This window comes from Melanostigma gelatinosum, assembly GCF_949748355.1.
Source record: "Melanostigma gelatinosum genome assembly, chromosome: 12".
NCBI lineage: Eukaryota > Metazoa > Chordata > Actinopteri > Perciformes > Zoarcidae > Melanostigma > Melanostigma gelatinosum.
This window is the reverse complement of record NC_136645.1, coordinates 21,013,123-21,034,870: the sequence shown is the minus strand read 5'-3', so window position 1 is coordinate 21,034,870 and position 21,748 is coordinate 21,013,123. Positions and strand designations below refer to the sequence as shown.

General features: G+C 45.9%; 1 protein-coding gene across 1 annotated transcript in view; it reads left to right on the top strand.

Moving 5' to 3' along the window:
- Positions 1-21,748, top strand: part of adgra1b (adhesion G protein-coupled receptor A1b) — a 144,449-nt gene that overhangs the window by 99,018 nt on the left and 23,683 nt on the right. The window contains exon 15 of the mRNA XM_079279793.1: positions 16,406-16,533. Within this exon, the coding sequence (XP_079135919.1) occupies positions 16,406-16,533 (128 nt within the window). The remainder of the gene's footprint in view (positions 1-16,405; positions 16,534-21,748) is intronic.

The window sequence follows — 21,748 nt, the reverse complement described above, 5'->3', positions numbered from 1 at the left end:
GGTTCGGTACGATACAGTGGAGCCACGGTTCGGTACGTTTCGGTACAGTAGAAAACTATAAATGCCAGAGAAATGTACTTGATTTTAAAATATATTTATCATTACAACTAACATCATGAAGTTATTCTTTGACTTTGAACAATGATGGAACTATACCTGAGTGACCCATCTTCTGGGGTGTCTTCTTAGCAACACATAAGCATAAAAAACAAAACCTGCTCCTTAATGTGATGTAGTATTGTTACTTACATCTTGCTTACATCTTGTGTTGTTACTTACATCTTGCAAAAGAGATTTTTAATCTCAATGGGACTACCTGGTTAAATAAAGGTTTTTTTTTTCTTTTTTTTTCCCCAAACATATTCGGTTCGTCATGCGTACCGAACTGTGAGCCTCGTACCGAACGGTTCAATACGAATACGCGTACCGTTACACCCCTAATATGCGTACGTTTTTTCTGTTGATATGCATTGCAGTGGGGGGAAGGGGGCGATGACAGACTGCGATACCAACAGAGGAGGGGTGACACCTTGTGCTTGTGTGTCAGCTGATAGTGGATTTAGAAACCTAGAGGACCAGGCAACCATACAATAAGCACCTCTCAGCCTCTGGAGAAGAGCAGTGGATAGGCAACCTCACTGAGACGACGGGAATCCAGGGAAAAGTCAGCGCTCCCTGCCGACAAATGGTCCAGCAGATAAGCTCCCATAACATTAAAGCTTTAGTTTTTGTTGGCAAATACGTAAATTAGTGAGCTTCAGACGTGCTAGTTTATGTCACCTTTGGCAATGTGTACTTACATAACAGCTTGTATGATTACTTACGGAAAAGTACTCCTCGTTTTTCGTGCGTTTTCCTGCGAATGTCAATTTCCGCTCGTGAGTGTTTTTAAAAATAAACTTCCATATTTACAAGAAACAACTTCCTTAGGTTTACGCAACAAAATGACTTACTTAGAATTTTAAAAAGATCGAGAAACACTTGGTTACGTTTAAGAAAAGATCGTGAAACACTTGGTTACGTTTAAGAAAAGATCGTGAAATACTTGGTAAGGTTTAGGAAACAAAACTGCTTAGTTAGGAAAAGGTCGTGGTTTGCCTTCAAATAACTACCAAGATAAGATAAGATAGACTTTATTGTCCCGAAGGAAATTTGTCTTGGAAACATACATACAGTGTACAGTGTCTGCTGTTAAAAAACAATACAATACAAATAACATATTGCATACATACATTACATACACAGACTGTCGCCAGTCCACATACCCGCACACACAGTACCTACAGTACTTACAAAAGACTGCCACCGGCCAACAAACACATTTCACACTGCCCATTGTATAACGCACCAGTAGTGTATAGTTAAGATATAAAAAAATCTATAAAAATCGGTGTTCCAGGGTTAAGCTCTGGCTAGCTTGCCATTTCGGGCTTTGATGGACGAGGGGACAAAAGAGTTCTTAAAGCGGTGAGCTGCACTGGGGGACTCTGAAGCGTCTGCCTGAGGGAAGAAGCTTGTATTCAGGGTGGAGGACATGGGTGGGGTCTGAAATGATCTTCTGGGCCTGTCTGATGATAGTTTCATCAAAGACGGCCTGGAGTGTGGGATGCTGTCTGACTCCCATGATTTTCATGGCTCTTTGTGTTAGCCGGGTGATCTGGGCTTTCAGCTGCACACTGAGGTTGCCAAACCAGGCTGAGATTCCAAACCACAGGACGCTCTCAACTATGGCGTGGTAGAAGAGAAGCAAGACTTTCTGGTTGACACCAAAGACCCTCAGCCTACGGAGGAAGTGTCGCCGCTGTTGGACCCTAGTGCAGACATTTTCTACCTGACCACTCCATGTCTGTTTATTGTCGATGTGTATGCCCAGGTATCTGTAGGAGTCAACCTGTGCAATGTTCTGGTTATGAATAACCACTGGTGAGTGGTCTCCAATGTGTTTGGGGTCGAATGCCATCTCCTCTGTTTTCCTGACGTTGAGGATGAGGAAGTGTTTGTCGCACCACTGGACAAAGTTCTGAATCTCATGTCTGTACACAGCTGTATCTGATGTGTCAGACATGAGACCCAGGATGGCTGTATCATCAGAAAACCTGACTATGTACTTGTTAGCAGTGCTGCATGTACATTCATTAGTGTACAGGGTGAACAGGACTGGTGAACTGACGCACCCCTGGGGGGCGCCGGTGTTGATGGTCAAGGGTTCAGACAAGGTCCTGTTCACCCTGACCTGCTGGGTACGGTTGGTGAGGAATGAGTGGTACCACTTAATAGTGAAGGGGTTGACATTCATCAGCTGCAGTGTATTCAGGAGAACGTGAGGCTGTAGGGTGTTAAAGGCTGAACTGAAATCTACAAACAACAGTCTGGCATAGGCCCTCGGATTCTCGAGGTGTTTAGTCGCACTATACTGTTGGTTGCATCATCAGTGCCTCTCTGCTGTGTGTATGCAATCTGGTAGGGATCTAGCTGTGGGCCTACATCCAGCCGTAGTTTGCTCACCATGAGCTTCTCCATACACTTCATCACAACAGAGGTTAGAGTAATAGGTTAGAGTAATAGGTCTAAAATCATTATTCTCCTGTGGACAGGGTTTCTTAGGGACTGGTATGAGGATTGCCTTTTTCCATTGTGTTGGTACAGTGTGAGAATCTAGGGACCTCTGGAAAATGGGGCACCAGGCAGGTGTCAATTCATCTGCACATGTTTTTAATAAAAAAGCAGAGATACCATCTGGACCTGTGGCCTTGTTGACATTGATTTGCTTAAGGACCTTGTTGACGGATTTATGGTCAATCTCTTGCCTGTCAACATCATCAGTAGCAATACCATCAAGCACCATGTCACATTCAGCAGAGAAGTCATCATTGTAAAAAACATTCAGCTCGTTTGCTTTAGCCAGTTCATCTACAACATAAAATGATTTTTTTGTGGGTTTCATGTTGGTGGCAGTTTTCATGGAGTTCCATAGTTTTCAGAGTTCATAGCCTGGTTTTCCTCTCTTGCCTCCCTATGGTGTTCCCGAGCTTCTTTCAGCCTCTGGTTCAACTCCTTTTGTATAGTTTTTAGTTGTAGGTGGTCGTTGGTCTTAAATGCCTGTTTTTTTCTGATAATACAGTCCTTCACCTCCTTTGTGATGTAAGGTTTGTTGTTCAGGTAGACTTTTATTGTCCTTTTTGGAATCACAGTGTCAACACAAAGTTGTATGTAACTTGTGGTAACTTCTGTGGCATTGTCCAGGTTTGGCTCTCCAGAGAAGGTATCCCAGTCTGTACATAGAAAGCAACCTTTCAGTGTTTCTATGCTGTCATCTGTCTATGCATTGATAGATTTAACCAGAGGTTTAGGTGTCTTGTATGTGGGGATCAGGTGAATGGTGTTATGGTCAGAGTTAGACAGGGGTTTTTTTCCCGGACTGTGTGCTGTCTACACCACTTGTCATTTATGTATAGGCAGAGCCCGCCCCCTTTGCTTTTCCCTGACAGCTCGCTTCTGTCAGAGCGAATGTGTGAGAACCCCTCTATTCCAACACAGCAGTCAGGGATCTCGGGGTGTAACCAAGTCTCGGTGAAAAGCATGATACAGGACTCACGGTACTCAAAGCATACCCTTGTCAGGAGTCGGAGTTCGTCCTGGAGATGCTGTTATTGTTAAGTACGGAAGTGACGTAACAAATAAATCAACCTTGATTTCTCGTTTCCTGGGCGAAATACCTTTTTTTTCTGTGTGGCTTTTTTGCAGCCTGTACACTTCCTGGTTCATGATTACGTGGATAACATCCAATCGATTTCGGAGGATCTCACGTTGTTATAGTACAGCCTGCCTTTGGACAGAGCCAGGCTTCCTCAATCTGGTTTATGCTAAGCTAAGCTAGCCGTCCGCTGGCTTTAGTTTCATATTTACAGAAGGGACACACAAGGGGCAGCCATTTTCACATCTAAAGGGGAACACCACCCAAAGTAACAGTTCCTGAGGAGGTCTGGAGCTGCTCCGTAGAAAACAAACAGGAGAGAGATTTGGTATTTATTTCAAGACTTAATAACTTCACAAGTTTGAGTTTTAGCTAGAAGAGAGATTTGTTTGTTGTGCACCAAATCATTAAAGCATATCAATATCAATTTTGAAAATGGGCGTAGCTCCCCTTTAACTCTCGGTAAGACGGCGAATTTGTGTATTTCCCAAAGTGTTGAACTGTTCCTTTGACTTGATTTTGGTTAAAGATGTTGGTGGAATAAAATAGGCTTCTATTGTATGCTGTTGATGAAAGTCACCACATCTTTACAGGATGTGTGTGTTTGTGTTGAGCTTTGTCCTATTGATGCAGCGTAAGCTAATTGTCAGAGTAAACGCCAATCACACGCAGGCCCACTCAGCGTCGGCCACCGTTCACCCTTTACCTCGCTCGCACTTGTTCCAACACGCGGCGGCCGACAGGCCGAGCGCTTCTCCACCTCTGTGCGCGGGTAGCGGGCTCCTCACACCTCGCCCGGCTACGCTCAGGCTTAGCGCCGTGTGAACTTACTGCACTCGCCCGTTGCGGTTCGGCTCAGGTTAACATTGTTTAATGCATGCACTCGTGTTCCATTTGTCAGCATTAACTTAAATTTGATGTCAGGCGGGATTACTGTTGGGGCTAAAACTCACACCCCACAGAGAGAAGGCCGGAGCACGTGTGTCCGGCTGCTTTGTGCAGTCGACACGCTCCAATAAGAAATCTACCAAGACTGGTTTACAATTATAAGGAATTTAATTCCACTGATGCAAGTACGATTACAGTTAAACATTGGAGTACATACTCCTATGAAATATTAAATCAATAAAACCCCATTTGCAAAAAACTCAACTCAGCTTCTCAGGTTATAAAAAACACGTCCGTCGTCTGAGAGCCTTCACACGAGAGAGCAAAAAAGTATTTTAAATCAAACCGCCCACATATTCGTTCGCGACTCCTCCCCTTCCGTCTATCTCAATTTCTATTGGCTAACTTCTGTAAACGCCTATCTCACATCTCTCTCTCCCTGAGCCGCTAACACATTCAAATCCTGTCAGTTATGACTTACTCCCTTCTATGATAATCCTTCAGTACATAAGCTAGACTTCTGCAACTTGGCAGAAGCTTCATTTCTTTTAGCTCCTAATCTTACAACACTTTATGTTTATCTTAATTATGCATTCCAAAAACCCTTATGATTATGACTAATTATGAATTCTTAATTATGAATTATTAAACATTTTTATTATATCTACTAACTACAGTTTTTTGCTCAAATTTCTTACATTACCTTCACACAAGGGGATTGCTTTGTATGTGTGTGTGTGTGCTTGCTGCACTGATTTAACCTCTCAGTGTTTGCAGACTGCAGACTTTGGTGTGGTGAAAGCGGAAGGGAACGGACTGCGGTTCACCTTACATGCGATGCAGATCGTCTTCTCCCCGACCAATGAGTTCAGAGCTCACAGACCGCCGTTTCTCAACAGACATCAACAGTAGCCGGAGGGAATAACCGATACTCACCATTGGTCCTTCTCCCCAACGCTCTATTTTTTAATGCGCTGCGTTTCCCTTTTTTTTTTGTCAGCCCAGATACAAATTGCATTGCTCTAACCTATTGTTATTCAAAGTATGTCCGCTCCCCAGCTAAGTGTATGACAGACTATAATAGTGCTGCTCGCAGCGGAAGGGGATTGTTGTACTTAATGTGTGTGCGCGCGCATGTGTGTGTTTGTGTAAAGAAAGTTAAAAGGCCATTCGATGGTCCCGTGGTTTTGATGTTGTTTATATATGGCCGTTGATGAATTGGCAGCCAAAACTTTATTTCATTACTATTTTTATAGAGAGGCAAACCACTTGCTTGAAATGCAAAAACCATCCTTGCTGACAAGTGGCCTTTATGAAAGCTAATGATGTCGTCGCATTTCGATTTTATATCCAACCTGATGGTTTTGGCGCGCATCCTCTCAAACAATTAGCGATAGAAATGAACACCCGGGCGAGGTGTAAACGGGCTGTTTGTTTTTTTTTCGCCAAGCCGCGCGGACTCGCCGACATCTGCTGTGCGACGTCTACCATCAGTCACAAGTGATCAAAACCAAACTGGAGCCCACTTGTCCTCTCTGCGTGTGACGGAGGCCCCCCCCCCCCCCCCCCACGACAGACATGATTTGTGTCCTAGCACGCTGTGGGTACACGCAAAAGAGAAAGAATACCAGATCTGAAGCTGTCACCGTTCTAATGCCCCCCCCCCCCTCCTCTAACCAGCTGCTCCCTAGTGGACAGCGCGACCCTCTCTGAACCCCAGAGACAGCTTGGGAGAAATGAGGGCACGCCGTGTAAACAGCCTCTCTGTGTCTCCCTGTCTCCCGTCTCTCTGCCTCTGCTTGAGCTCCTGTCACTGGTTCGCAATTGGGCTGCTGTATTTGTGTGTGCTGCATTTAACTGAACTGGACAGCACCTCATTTGCACAATGCTGGGCAGTCTAGACAAACACATTAAATGCTTTTTTTTTTCTTTGTTTCCTCTGTATTAAGGCAGTGTAGAAAGTGATCCGGCCCTGTGGCTGGCTGCATGTCCCCCTCTCTTGTCAACCAGCTCCCAGAATGCCCACCTCTTCCCTCTCCATCTCACTGCTGCTGCTGCTGCCAGCCAGCGATTAGCACAAGTATATCTCCACATAAACAGACGAGGTCGAAGGTGAAAGGCGACAGTCGTTTTCATAAGGGGCTCGAAAAATGAATCTCTTGCAAGTGGTTTATTATACATCATGGCCTTTTTTTTCCGCCACATCCAATCACGATCGCTGCGACCTTTTGCCGTTTGACCATGTCGCTTTGTAAACGTGCATTGTTCTCCTCGGCACACAGGGCGAGTACATTCATGCCCTGCGTCACTTTTAGGTCTACTGTAAGGGCGTGGAGCTGCTGCTGCTGCTGCTGCTGGTTGCTTGGCTCATAATTAGGGAGCAGCTACTGATGCGATGTGGCCCCCAGTGCACTCTTAGTGAGGAGATAAGGACAGCATAAAGACTGGTGTAATTTAAAGGGGGAGGGATAACATGACAAGGGGTATATCTTCAGGCAAAGTCTATGAAGAGCCCTTCAAAATTTTTAGTCAGAGGTGTTACAGTTTCGATTCTATCTTTAGAATGTGATGTGAATATTAGCATTTTACTGTTTTCATGCAGGAAAGTAGCCTCTCCGAGGATTTGTGAGATTAAGCCCAACCTTGCAGATTTGTTTTCACATCCAATCATGAGTTGCAAGACCACCTGATGATATCTGGGACAGACAATTCCACAGACAGAGCAGTTCAGCCATGCGTCTGTCTGTGCTCTCTGATAGGACAGGTAGTAAGAGCCATGCATGTAACAAGTAGGGAGCAGCCTTAGATGTTAACACTCGCGATATTCTACCTCCCCTCCCCCCCTTTTGTCTACAAATCCAGTGAAAACACCAACAACACCAACGGTAACATGTAAATTCCCCGTCCCGCTGTAAATACTCACCAACCCTGCATTAATCTACCGCTCAGAAGAGTCCCCATAAATGCTCAGTTTACTTTAGTAAGCTTTAAAACTACAGTTCCCAGCTGTTGTAGGAAATGACTGCGGCGTTCTGTTTTAAAGATTCATGTCTTCAATCGAAGCGAATGGGCGCGGGGCTGACGCAGACAAGTCAGGGGAGCAGATTAGTTGTGGTTTTGGTCTTTGCGTGACACAGAACACAGAACAATGCCAGCCCAACGGAATAACGTTGTGACACGGTGCGGTTAGGTTTAGGCAACAAAAATACCTGGTTAGGGTGAGAAAACAACATCACGCTTTGGGTTGATGTAATTAGTCTGTTGTGTAGTGACAAAACCTTTGTTTTCACACGGGACACGGACGCCGGCACACTGAGTGAAAGTCCTGGGTTTGTTTCCACCCCCGCTCTTTGAGGACTTTCTCGAGCCCTTCTGATCTAGTAATACTGACTCGGATCGGTTTACATCAGAGTTAGTTGGAACGCTAGTGTGTCTCCTCAGGCTCTAAAGGAGGGTCGCTGCCAAAGCTTTGTATTTGTCCATCTTGGGAGTGAGAGCAGGCCGGCCATGCCTAATCCTTGAACTGGCCATTTTGGCTACTCTGACCTTTCTTCTCAAGGGGACGGCTCATACATGGGCTGTAGCTAATCATTTTAGGCCACGAAATTTCCCAAGATAAGGCGTCAACATGTCTTTGCATAGCCCAATACCGCATACTCAGGGCTTTCCAGGCCCAAGACGGCAACGAGGAAAAACTCCTCAAACAAGCTCTGCACATAACGGAAAAAAGAGGAGAAACCTCAGGAGAGTCTGTTCAAAGAGAGATCTCTCCTCCTTGGACGGCTGGGTGTTCTGGCTATTAAATATGAACAGTAAGTTGTAGTAATAAAGCCAGCATGCAACAATCTCTAATCTGATAGAAGAAGTCCAAAGAAAAGGGTCCAGTGAAATGAGTCCACGGCAGATCCAAGATCAGTTGTTCAGATGGTCCAAGGTGTTAGCTGGGGTGCGGTTAGTGTGCAGTTTGGAGTAGCAGCAAGTATTTTAAGATAAGCTTCTCTTTGATGCTGCGGAACACAACAATGAGAGCTCGACTGATGGCAGTAGAGATATTTTAAAATAGTCTTTCCCCCGTTGGGTCCATCTTCAGCGTTTTCTCCGTGTATCCATCTTGGTATGAGCTCATGTGAACTGTTGACATGCGAGTAAGAGGGAATGGGTGAAGACATGTCCGAAATACGCATGACGGAGTGAATCACCCGTCCATAGAAGCGCCTCTGTGCGGCCGGGTGAGTGATGCGCTCTGGTATCAAAGGTGAAAAACTAATCCGGGCTCCGAAACTCCCTCCCCTTTTCACTGTCCTGACACTTTGGCTTACAAATGGCGCTGACGAGATGCAAGCATGTAAATTGCCGGCGGTGGAGACGGAGCGTCCACTTAGGCCTAAATGGCACGGATAGCACAACTGTCAGACGGTAAAATGGAACCGGGCCGGGATCACGGCGAGCGATCTGTAATCAAAAATGGAGGGAAATTGCATCGTGGTTGGGGGATGGGAGGAGAGGCTGAGAGAGAGCGATCCGAGTCAGGCGTACAGTACAGAAGTGATGATTTACCTTTTGTGTCCTCTCGCCATCTGTCTCCGCGTCCTCCGTCTCTATAATCACTCATCTCCCCCATCACTGCTTTTCACTGTCGTCCCTGCTACAAGCTGTTTCATGTTAGACGCACCGCACAACATGTTCTTCATGCATTTATTCTTTGCACAGTTGACTGCATCCATTCATTCAAGAGCCCCCCCCCCCCCCCCTTCTCTCTCTCGGGGTGCTGAACTGCTGCCACACGGCAGCAGAACACAAGAACACAACGGCACTGGTTACACTGCCTGGCAAAAGAGGTTTATTTTGGCTTTTCAGGGGAGGCGGTGGCAAAACCCTGTGCCTCGCAAACAGGCCTTTTGGTTTCTATGGCGATGCGAATAGAGCCACGAAATGCCCCAACGTCGCACAGTTGTTGTTTTTTGGGGGCAGGAGACAGAGAGAGGGCAAGCGCAAACGGTGGACCGCAACGGTGTGTTTGCGAGAGCTCCGTAAAGCTCGGCGCCACCAAGCATCACGATGCCGCCGTCTGTGGGAGAGGCTGTTTGCTTTGTGTTGCTTGCCGGGTTTGCAGTGCATCCTCTTTAAGCGTTACCAGAGCAGAACCCATTGTGACAGCAGGGAGGGAGGGAGGGGGGGGGGGGGGGGGTTAGCGTGTTTTGGTACAATGTATCGACCAGCAAGGGAACGAGGTGATGCATGCTCCCACTCGGTGTGCCGAACAGCATGCCGTCTCACGGACCTCAGAGCAGAGCGTGAGCAGAGTGTGTAAGAGGGCAGAGGTGTTTCTGGTGCGTGTGTGTGTGTGTGTGTATGTGTGTGTGTGTGAGTGTGTGGGTGTGTGTGCGTGCACACATGTGAGCACACAGAGCCCCATCCATTGAGCATTCTGTGGCGTGTAGCGATTGGAATAGATGAGTCACCCCTCTCAGACAACACCTACCAAACATCTCTCTCTCTCATGCACACAGACACACACACACACACACACACACACACACATTTGGAGATAAATCTTAGCTGAAGTTCAGGAGCAGGGCCACACCTCCACGGGGCCACTCCCGGCCACACCCTACAAATACCCACGGCCACCATAGCGCAGCCTGCTACGCCTTTCGTACCCCACCCTCCCGCCCTCTTTCAACCACTCCCAGAAGGTCACCTGCCTCCACAGCCACTACTGTCCCACATGGACCGGGGGGGGTCTGCAAGGCCCGGGAGCCGCGTGGACCCTCAAACTAGCCTTTCCCCAAACCGCTTCAGGCTACCCTCCACCATCCCTAAAACTCTCCAGCCGGCCAAATCGCCGAGGTGGGGCCCTAAGCTAGTGAAACACACGTAAAGAAGGTGAGAGACATGATGTTGGCAGGCAGAGTTTCAGGCTCGCTCATACAGTCACATTAAAACCAAACCCCGCTGAAGAGGTTAGTCTCATTCAAGCTGATTTGCTCCACATTACATTTCTATTGATTCACCTTCTCAGAGAGATGGGATGTTCGGAGGGGCAGGGTGGTGGCTTGGGTCTGATGTTGTGGGTGAAAAAAAATCTTCCAGTTTGGCAAGATACGACGAAGTCTGAGGCGATTAAATACCTCTTTGCTCATTTTTATCTATAAAAAACAACATGCAAACTGGCGGCAGGTTCGTCATTTTTAGCCGGCATGAACTGCAACTCTGTTGTTTTGAAATGTCTTGTATCAGCAGTAGCTAACCTACATCAATGTTGTAGGTAATGTGAAGAATCTAGAATGAATCTTTGCTGTTGTCCTCTGCACGCTGGTGTCCACCAAAGATCATTTATCGGGAAAAGAACATCACTCTGTAACGTGTGGCCGCAATGAAATAAAATGAAAACTGAAATACATCGACAACCATTGAATGGATTGCCAGTAAATGTGGTGCATTTATGCTCTCATGGGATGAAATCGAATAACTTTGGTGATCCCATAACTTCTCATCTAGTGCCGTCATCAGGGAAAAGTTTCAATGACCAGAAACCTGCTAAACTGATGACATGATGGCATGCTGACGTTAACCAGCTCATTGGAACCGGTTTGGGCAGACACCTTCAAAAGAATACTTGACAGGTGATTGGATGAACCATCTGTCAATCAAACTGTCGAAGCCAGTTGAGGGAAGAGCCAAAAACATCTTTTAGAAGGAGAAAAGCCTTCAGTGCTGTTCTTCGCTCTTCTTTCAGTCCTGATAGAACCTCAGGAGCATTAGTCACCGGAGAACTGTTGCATCACATCGCATTAGGTTTTGCAAGGTGCACCTAATAAACAGGAAACTGAGTATTAAATCAAGGATCTGAATGTAATAATGGATTCAGATCTGATAAAAAGCTATTGAAGCCCAGCCCTAGATGGAACATGTCGGTGTGTCAGGGAGCCGTAAACATCAGGCAGCCTGTGCTGCGATTAGGTATCTCCCAGTAGCCATGTGTTTCTTACCGTATGAGGGTGAAAGGAAGGAAAGAAAGAGATGAGAGTCATCCCAGTGTCTCCGTCCTACATTAAAAAACTATCTTCTCTCTGCATTCACATTTGCTGGTGTTGATTCAGCAGACGTGTGTACTCTCCCTCCTCTCTTTGTTTCCGGTCGTAGAGAGGGGGGGGATGTGTGGGTTGCCTACAGTGGATTATGAGCTTGTACTCTTTGCAACATTGAGTGGTGCACAAGGCCCATTTATTTTATTTTTTTCGATAGTCATGCTTTAAACATCTCCACAGAGCAGCGATTAGAGTGTCTGTTGTATAGGAAGTGGAATCGCCTGAAGCAACACATACAACCCTTCTAATCTGAGGCTCTGGAGAAATGAATGCTCATGGAACAATGGCCCCCTTGATGTTTGAGGAGATAACTGCGCCACGACTGATGCGTCTGAGCCTCGTGCGACGGCGCTGCTCATCGAGAGGGGCTTCGTCTGTCACACCGAGGTTTCCTCACCAGCTCATAATGTTTGGGCGGCCGCAAGGGACAGCTGAAGAAACACTGATGACCTGCATCAGTGGCCATTTTCTCCGAGCATTGTCAAGTCCAGAGTTTATTCCGCCCCGTCTCTCTCTCTCTCTCTCTCTCTCCCCCCCCCCCCCTCCGTCGCACGGTGCACGGGGCGAGCCAGAGTGGGTTTGATTTGCACACTCACTCCGGTTCTGTTGCGGCGGCCTCTCAAGGATGATACAATGCAGTGCTGGATGGGAGCTGAGAGCCCGCAGGCTGTTCACTGGAGGATTTTAATTTAGTTTTCCTCTCGCTCCCTCTCCACTCTCCCACAATGTTCGTCCTTGCGTGCACCAATGCGATTGCAACAGGGGGAAGGAGCACATTTGTGACGACATATGTCACAGATTGGCCCAATTAAACGAGACCCGCGTTCATTTTGCAAGATTTTGCCTCCCGAAGGTTCTTGCAGTTCCCATCCAACAGCGCATTTGCCCCAATTTTATTTTGCAGTGCTGATAACCTTGCACCCACTGTGCCTGTGCGCCGAGATTATGGATCAAGTTAAATTGACTCTGGTAATCTGATTTTGGCATTGGGGGGGGGGGGGGGGGTGATCCTGGATTAATTAAAGTTGTAACTACAACACAAACAGGGGATCGGGGGCCTGTTCAGCTGCAGACACTAGGGGAGACAATGGACTAAGCTGCCCTGGGTGGTAATGAATTGCGTCGAGAGAGAGAGAGAGAGCGGTCACGTTGATAAAATGGCCAGTGGTGTCGTGATGTAACACAACAGCAATAGCGATGATAACAAGGAGCGGAGGAATCACATTTGAAGGTGGCTGCAACTGTCCCCATCTGAAGAGTACAACACGGAGTTGTTTAGAGCGCTGCGAGCTACGCCAGCGGCCCATCAGTCTTCATGACAGCCGGGCCGACAAAAGGGAACTGCAACTTTACAGTCTGTGTCTGTTGCGCAGCACTGAGAGGCCCATGCTTGACTTAAATGTATGGGAGTCGATGTAGAACTCAAATGTGGCAGCCTTCAAGCGATGCAGATATGATGAGAGCATCTGCACATCTTTTAAAGAAAATGATTTGGATACAATTCAGCGCAAGTAGGATCCCTCTGTTGTTAATGTGCTGCAGCAGTTTGCCCCACAGACACTGCTTCTCGGAGCCGTGTGCACACTTTGTTCAGGGCACCCTGTCGTCCGCCTCACCCTTTTTTTTCTTTGGGCTAAAAGGGCCAGTCTCCCGTCACCCGTCTCCCCTTTTCTCTCTATTCTCTCCCCACAGCTCTGCTGTAAGGTTGTTTTTATAATTTTCTTCGTGTAACCTTTATTTGTCCAGGAGAGGGTTCTGCTGAGCGCGCACGCTCTATTCCAGCTTTGCCCTTCTTCGTTCTCATACTCCTCTGCTGTATATGCTGCCCCCGTAAAATGGAAGTTGCCTGTGAGCTTCTTCTCAAAGCTTTAGACTCCTGCTGTGCTCCTTTGGCGGACTGGAAGCTGTATGGTTTGATCAGGGAAATGTTCTATCGTCCCCCGGGACACCCTGTTCGTCTCGAGCCCTGATCCTCAGATCGACTTGGTAACAAAGTATCGGTTCTCGTGACATCCATAAACCCGCCCTTCTCCCAAAGCAATGTATTGACAGGATGATGGAGAGACTAGAAGACTGAAAAGATTGAAAAGATGGTAGACAGTGCTCTGAATTAATACCATTAAATGAAAGATAAAACTTGTGGTTCATTGTTTTTAAATGGTTTCTTAATGCAGATGTTTTACAACTTGCGATACCATTTGAAGTTTCAGTCTGTCAGTTTTTGTGCAAGTGGATTGATTTCTTGGAAACTGAAAGTCAATTTAAAACTTTCTTAGCAACAAGGCACTGGGGCACACGTATGGTTTTGTGAGTAACCACTTCTAAGATGCATGACGTCTTATGGATTTTGGAGGAAAGCAGCTCAGCACAGCTGTCGGCTGCTGAGCTTTATTTGTTGGGGTGAGAAACGGTTGAAGACTCTGGAGGCGAGAGGCTGACATTCTCAGCCAACGTTATAAGCCCAGTGGTGATGATGATGATGATGTATCCCACGAGAGCGCTTGACTTCCTCGCTCACACCTAAAGACATTTAACGATGGCCGCCGTCACTCACCATGTGACACTTTAGCGTCACGGCGACCCGCTCAATGTGTCTGAGCACGATGCAGTTTTTACCGATGCAGTTACTGATTCCCTCAGAAAACGATTTGTCTTTGACCTTTGCTTGAGTTGCTGTTATTTTTATGATCTAATCCCATATGAAGTGGTATTTGCTCTTAAAATATATGAATCAGCTTAGTGACTTAAAAGCTTCATTTCAGCAGGATTTCTTGCTGATGCTTCAGGCCTGGATTTATTTTTTTATTTTTTTGCGACATCAATTCATTGAGCTGTAATTAACACCAGCTTTCATTGTCCTTCCATGACATCGCTCCGGGGACAAGTACAAACTTAATAATTCCCTGTAAATCCGCAGCTACCAAATTATTTGAAGCTGTTTACAATTTAGGAATGTGTTTTCCGTGTGCTTTCTCCCCCAAAAGCCCCCCCTCACTGTCCTTTCCTTCTCTCTGACATTGATTGTTTTTTTACCGTGTGCTGCTGTGCTCCCAAATGAAGATACATTTTATTGCTCAAGTCTAATTCCAGTCTTCCTCCATCCCTCTCTTCTTGTGTTTTTTTTACTTGTATGGCCGCGCTACAAGCTGCAAACTCATGTCAGTATTTCTCTTCTTACACTACCTTTCAAAGTATTTCTTCAGAGATGTTATGGTTGGTATTAAAGCTGCTCCAATCAATATGTTTTTATATTAGCAATGTATTAAATGACTACATGTCAGCTCTATGGTGTTTTAAGGCTTTGTGTGTTTAGCAGTAAACAACAGACAACCAGGTGGTGAAGAAAGTGCAGCATTTAGCAGGTAAAGAGGCTCTAAAGAATCAATGCTAATGTTCCCCTGTGTCTCACAGTATCTCTGTGATGATTTGACCCATGACGGGCCAGAGCAGGTTTAACTGCCTGGCTGGGTTCCTCTCCAGAGCCTGTTGGTGCCATTCTGTCTGTGTTACTGTCATGGGTTACCTGGTTTCTTCCCAAAATCCCTTATTCACTTTTGAAACAATGACTCCTTGGATTTCACGAGTTGACGCCATGTTTGTAGATTTCAGCGGTAGCTAGCTCGCTAAGTATGCTAACGTTAACTCCACGCGTTGGTTGAAAACGCCCTCATCAGCTGTCCTGAACCTGTAAGCTCGTAGCAGCTTTCAGATAATGAATACCACCTCTTTGACCTGCTAGCTCAACTGAAGGTCAAGACCCCTCACGGGCCCCCGACAGGCTCATCAGCCGAGAGAGAGAGAGAGAGAGAGAGAGAGAGAGAGAGAGAGAGAGAGAGAGAGAGAGAGAGAGAGAGAGAGAGAGAGAGAGAGAGAGAGAGAGAGAGAGAGAGAGAGAGAGAGAGAGAGAGAGAGAGAGAGAGAGAGTGTGTCCCACTTGGCTGCACACGGAGACAATGATGAAGTCAGACAGTGTGTGTGTGTGTGTGTGGATCACTCTCTCTGACACACACTCGCTGAGCTGGCGGGGTTATGGAGATCAGGTGCGCTTTATTTAGTGACGTCAACACGATGGAGCCTAAATCTGCACGGAGATGGCGAGCGGGTGTACAGATCTTTACAGCGGCTTGTTTTGTCTCTTAATACAGCAGAGATAAAGCTTTGAGATACAGCGTTAAAATGGAAAAAGGTGTCTCTCCTTTGAGAGGTTTGAGCTGTAGCTGTTAGAATGCGTGCTGAAGGAGTTGGAAGAAGAATAAATTACAAAGCAAATGGACTCTGGTGTTGACAAGGTTTTAATAAGCGTCTCTGAACAATGTGTCTTTCACAGACACAAGAAGCGACTTAACTTTGTTTTGATTTTGGCCTGGCTGCTATCCATCTTTGTTTTGCTTGTCATCTCAGCAGAGAGGGAAGAAGGGAAGATTATGCTGTTGTTGTACAAGAGTGTTGGCTAAATGCCTGAAACACGAAATGTAAATGCAGGGGGAAGAATATTCTTCTCCTCGTCAGGGTTGTTGCTCTTTCATGCTGATTTGGACAGCGTTCTAGCTCGGGATACGTTCCCCCGACATCCATTTGTGTTTTGCCGTTTGCTCTGCTTATATACGCGTGGGGAGCTGTCAGGAATGCTGTCACTGCTGAGGCCTAGTTCTTGCTCACTGATTATTCTTTATGACACTGTATTTTATCATGTCTCCTTCCCCCCCCCCCCCCTGTCTTTTTCTTGCCTTAGGATCTGAAGAAGGTGCTGTCTTTCCCCCCGTACCCTGGGGAGTTTCTGCACCCGGTCGTGTATGCCTGCACGGCGGTCATGTTGCTCTGCCTCTTCGCCTCCATCATCACGTACATAGTGCACCACAGGTAAGAAGCAGGCGCCGACTCTATAAACTTCACACAACGCGCATTGACTTCCTTTCCACATGCGGACACGCGGGAATCTCCCACCTTCATGCTTTTGCAGTTTGTTTTTTAGTTCCCGCGTGTGAGTCAGATGCTTCAGGGCTGGCATAAAGCACTGCCGCCTGTCTGAAGAGGATCTAAAACACATGCGCAGACGTGTGCGCGTGTTTCAGACTGCATGCTTCTAATGGATTCCTACGGGGCATTTAGGCCACCTTTACTATTCCATATAGAGACGAAGACCGAGGATGAGCCGAGTGGCTCCTCCGGTTTTTGCACTGTGGCATCCGTCCGCCGTCATTAAAGCAGCGGGAGCCTGACTGGCGTTTTATTTCCGCACAGCAATTCATCATCTTGTTTTTCTTGTCGAGCATCACTCACTTTATCACGTCCGTGGCATTAATGCGCTGTTATTGTAATAGCTCTGCATCCATTTTGATACGTAGGAAATGTCTCAAATGTCCCATTTTCCAACAAAAAAAACAAGAACAATATTTTATATACAGAATAACACAGTTAACTCAGACAGATATATCTGCTTTTATTGATGTTTTTTAAAAATCCAAGCAAATCAAACGCTTACCAAACCGTGTGAATGCACAGCAGCACGTTGCGGTTTGCATCCGTTTGTGACACCTGGGACAGAGACAGGGTGCGTCCTTCTGCAGTCAGACGGAGATGACAGCATCTGGGGCTCCAAACAGCAGCATCGCTTACTGTCGTCTGGCACTGCAGTATTGACTGGAGAGAGAAAAAACAAAGAACTGCAACACAGACAGGAGCAATTTCAAAATGGCAGAAGATTGAGATTTGTGATTCAAGACGAATGTAAACTGAGTATCCGGATGTTTGTGCAGAATTGGTGTATTATTAAAAACAACAACAATAATAACACACAACCATGATCCGTAGGGTTGAAAGACATTTTGATAGGAAGGAGGTGAAGAAGAGTGCTAAAAAACGTTCATCAAAAAGAAATAGTGGTAATGCACCACTCTATTTGTGATGGAAAAAACACAAATTCTCCCAAAAAATCTTTCTTTTAAAATGAATCTTTAAATAAATATGGATGCTAAACCACAGTGGTTGCCAATGCTGATACATAACACTGGAGAGACATGAAAGTGCTGTCTTAAAATGTATTTTATTCGACTTGGGAGGCACATCTTACACATGAGGAACAAGATTACAGATCTACTAAAATAAGATTTAGCATTTCAACCTGCACCCTATAAGTCACATTGGAATTGGACATTTCTGAAAATGAATATATACATGTGTATTTAGGCCTACATGTATGATGCAGTGGTGCTTTTTTCAGTTTTTGCCACATGTATAAATATTACTTTCAGAGCAGACTGTGCACATCGGTATCCCATTCTTACCGTATTATATGGAACATAGTTGTTCATATCCCTGTGTACATGAACACAGCAATAAAAAGGAGTTTGCATGCACCAGGAGCCCGATTTCTTCCTTTGTTCTCCAGCTAGCATGTCCACGTTCTTTTAAAAGCGGCTTGACGTGTACACATGGGTAGAGCGTAACTTGGACACTCCAAACTACGACACACGTACCTGTGTAAACGCACTCATTCGTCACAAAGTGCTTCTCAGAGCATAAAAAAACCGCATTCATTCCAGTTGAAAGCAGAAAGAGAACGAGCCCATATTTAAGACATAAGGCCGGAGGTTTCATGGTGTCTGTCACACTCGAGGGGTTCCCTCTCAGCGACGCTCACATTAGCGAAAGCCAACACCTCCTCGCCCTCCAGGCACTCCCCAGCACTGAAACACATCTCTGTTTAGCAACACTTTGGTTGTGTAGTATCACTCCAGCTGACTGACAGTATCCCAGCAGCGAGGCGCCGGCACTGTGTGTTCAATGGGCAGAATGCGAAGGAGGCTGTTCGAGGATTGTGCGCGTTTTGAATTTGTCACTTTCTCCCCTCAGTTAACAAGACGCACGCACACGTGCATGAATACATGCGTACAGGATGTGCTGTTGGTTCTGTCTCTGCCAGCGAGATAAGCCAAGATAAAAATCTGATCTGGGATTAGGGCTGCAATGCTGATGTGTGATGTGTTTGCCCAGTAAAGAACATGATGGTGGATTTCATCCCACTTCTCCTTTGAACCCAATTGGCACGATTTGTGTCAAGTGTTCCCGGAGTTCTAGCACCGATATCACGCACACGCTGATGGAATCACAGGGACTCGGTCTTTCCAAGTGGTCGTTTTCCAAGTGCTCTCCACGGAGAATTGATATTAAAAGGAGGTTTCTTCAGATCACCTCACAGTTATCAAACTGATGACTTTTTCTTCCATTAAAAGAAAGTCATGCAGTTGATTGTTGTCTGGGGACGGAATGGTTGCAATTTCCTTCTGATTCCCAAGTCTTATTTGCTGATTCCCATTTTCTTTCTAAGAACTATAATACACAGCGAGGCTCCAGATCATCCGACCCGAAGTCAGTATAAACACTAATATGTTCTAAAAGTTATGCTTTTGCTTTCATCTGTTTGTTTTCATGAATACAATAAATGATGTAATGTCAGCCTCTTAAAGCTGGAAATGTAAACCGCTTCCTTCACTGATATCTGTTTTACATTGCTGTGAAAACATCTCCTTCAACCAACTGTATTTATACACCCTTCTGGCCAAAAAACTACATTTCGCAAGATTACATTTGAGCACATCATGACAGCGTTATAATTTACCGTTTTTTTTGATACTCTACTCTACTTACAACTTGAACGCATCACAATGAAGTCGATGCAACCTTTGTACATCAGCTGTGAGCTCCGTTATAAACAGGACGAGAGAGACACTGTGGCACTGTGATTACTCTTGAGAGGCATGATGGGAATGAATAAGGACACGATAAGAGTCTGATTAAGTCAGTTGTTCCAAATGGTCTTACGGTTGTCCCCCCCGCCGGCTTATTTTGGACCAAAATATAAAGACATACTGCGTAGGCTAAAAAAAGATGCAGGCCCAGGTGCAGCGCACTGCAACACTACGCTTTTTGTTCACAGCCAAAGCGTGATGGGAATCTTGATGGAGGAAATCTTTAATTACTTGTAATTGATCCCATAAGAAGGAGAAAAACAACAGAAAAAAAAGTTGTGTTATTGCTATAAGGATGAGTGTCATGTGCCTGTAATTAAAGGAAGTAAAAGCAGCGCAGAGTAATGGGGTTAATAATGCCGATCAACCAGCGTGTGGCCTGATTATGTTTACAGAAAAGAAGTGCACATAAAGAATACGCGTATCGTTACACCCCTAAAAAAGACAGTTAATGCTGTCGTGTAGAGCAAGGGGCGATAGTTCAGTTCTGTCATTTATCAGCTGCTAGTGGAATCAGAATGACAACATGAACATGTTTGTTTACATATTTTCCTTCCAAATTAATGATTCAAAAGCAGCAAAATAAAGACACTTAAAAGCCGCTCTAATCAACAGCAGAAGGCAGCTGTTTTCTGTGAAAAGCACACTGTACACCACCTGCTCAGCGCCCAACCTCAGACAAGCGGCTACACAGTGGAACACTTCGCAGCTCAAGAGTCAGACATTTCCCTCAGGAGTGGGTGGAGACCAAAACAGAACTAAAAACATCGGACTTACATTTGGCCCGTCTGCAGGTACATGACTCTGAGTGGCAATCCTGTGGTAAAGGGGTAAAAACCAGTAAAGTAAAGTAGGAATACAACAGTTATTATTATGTCATTGTTGTGTTTACAGCTTGTCCAGCCCTATTGCTGCCAGGATGCTCCCTTTCCTCCATCATAATTAGCATGAAACCACTTCCATTCCTCCATTTAACAGCCCTGCTACCTATGTTGTATGGGACGAATCAGCATGTTTGGAACGTCTCTTCCGCCAATGACACGAACCTACCCATTGCATGTTGTCATATCCTACCTAGCTTTATTGTAACTTACAGTTGGCTCAGCAGTGGGTGCAAGGGTGAGAGAGCAGATGCAGAGAGGACTGTTTTATCCCCCTCCCACACTTACCTTCTGGGAGATGGGGCAGTGGACGGATGCCAGGTTAATGTACTTGACCCAATGAAAGCCCAGAGCAGAGCCTATGAAAACCCCCTTCCATGGAGGCCAGGAGCCAGCCTGATTTATGGCCTCCATGCTGGATGGAGTTCAGCACTTGGAACCGCGGCGGAGGCGTCGACAGCAGCTTCAGCCCTCCTCCAGACACGCCTCATAGCTCACTGCCGAGCCGCCGCTTCATCTACAGTTGGCTCACGTGCAGCCGGGGCTCCGCTCCTCCATTTTGGGGAGCGGAGATTTCCCGCACAAGCTTATATCATTTCAAATGGTGACAAGACTGTGGCTGTATGGACGAAAAGGAGGGAGCTGACACACACGGAAAGTCATTAAAAAGAATGGATGGTCCGCTCATTCACACAGTACGACAAATATGTTGGTGTTGTCATGACCCGTTCAGATGGTTTTCTGGGTGGAAAATGGTAATGTGGGTTAAGTGGCCTGCCTGAGACCCTGTAACCCCCCCCCCCCCCCCCAGGGTTAATGCCATAATTCACAAAGTGGATATGAGTGCATAGTTTTGCATTGTAAAAACTTCAATTGGCCCAGCCAACTGGAAGCTATCTCTTTTTATTTCATCACCAAGCAGAGTGACTCCTACATGTGTGCATATACCGCTGTATGTTCTGATTGTGTGTAAGTGGGTGAAGGCGCTGTGTAGGAAGGTTGTACACTGACGAACACACTGAGCTCTTACTAAGAACCTGATCTGTGATTAGCCCTTTGCCCGAGGTCCATCGTTCCAACACACACATTATACTGAGGATTTTAATTTAAAAAATGCCTTTGAATCATTATTAACCTTTTTCCACTTTCACTGGGTACTCGTAGGGTTTAATCTTTTGAAAAGGCGTGGATGTTAAAACTGATTTTTGTCAGGAAAAACCTTCCAGTTAACACTCCCCCCCCCCCCCCCCCCGTAAGTCTGCCATGGGGCCAAATAAGAAAATGTATCTTTAAATGAGTAGATTGGGGCCACAGACTCATCGGCCTGATGTTACATGTTCTCACTGCTTCTGAGTTGTGTTTGTTCTACAATGTTCCCGCTGTTTCACAATGCCATCGTTTTAATACAGTTAGTCATCAAGAGCGAACGCGAGCGATTGATGACAT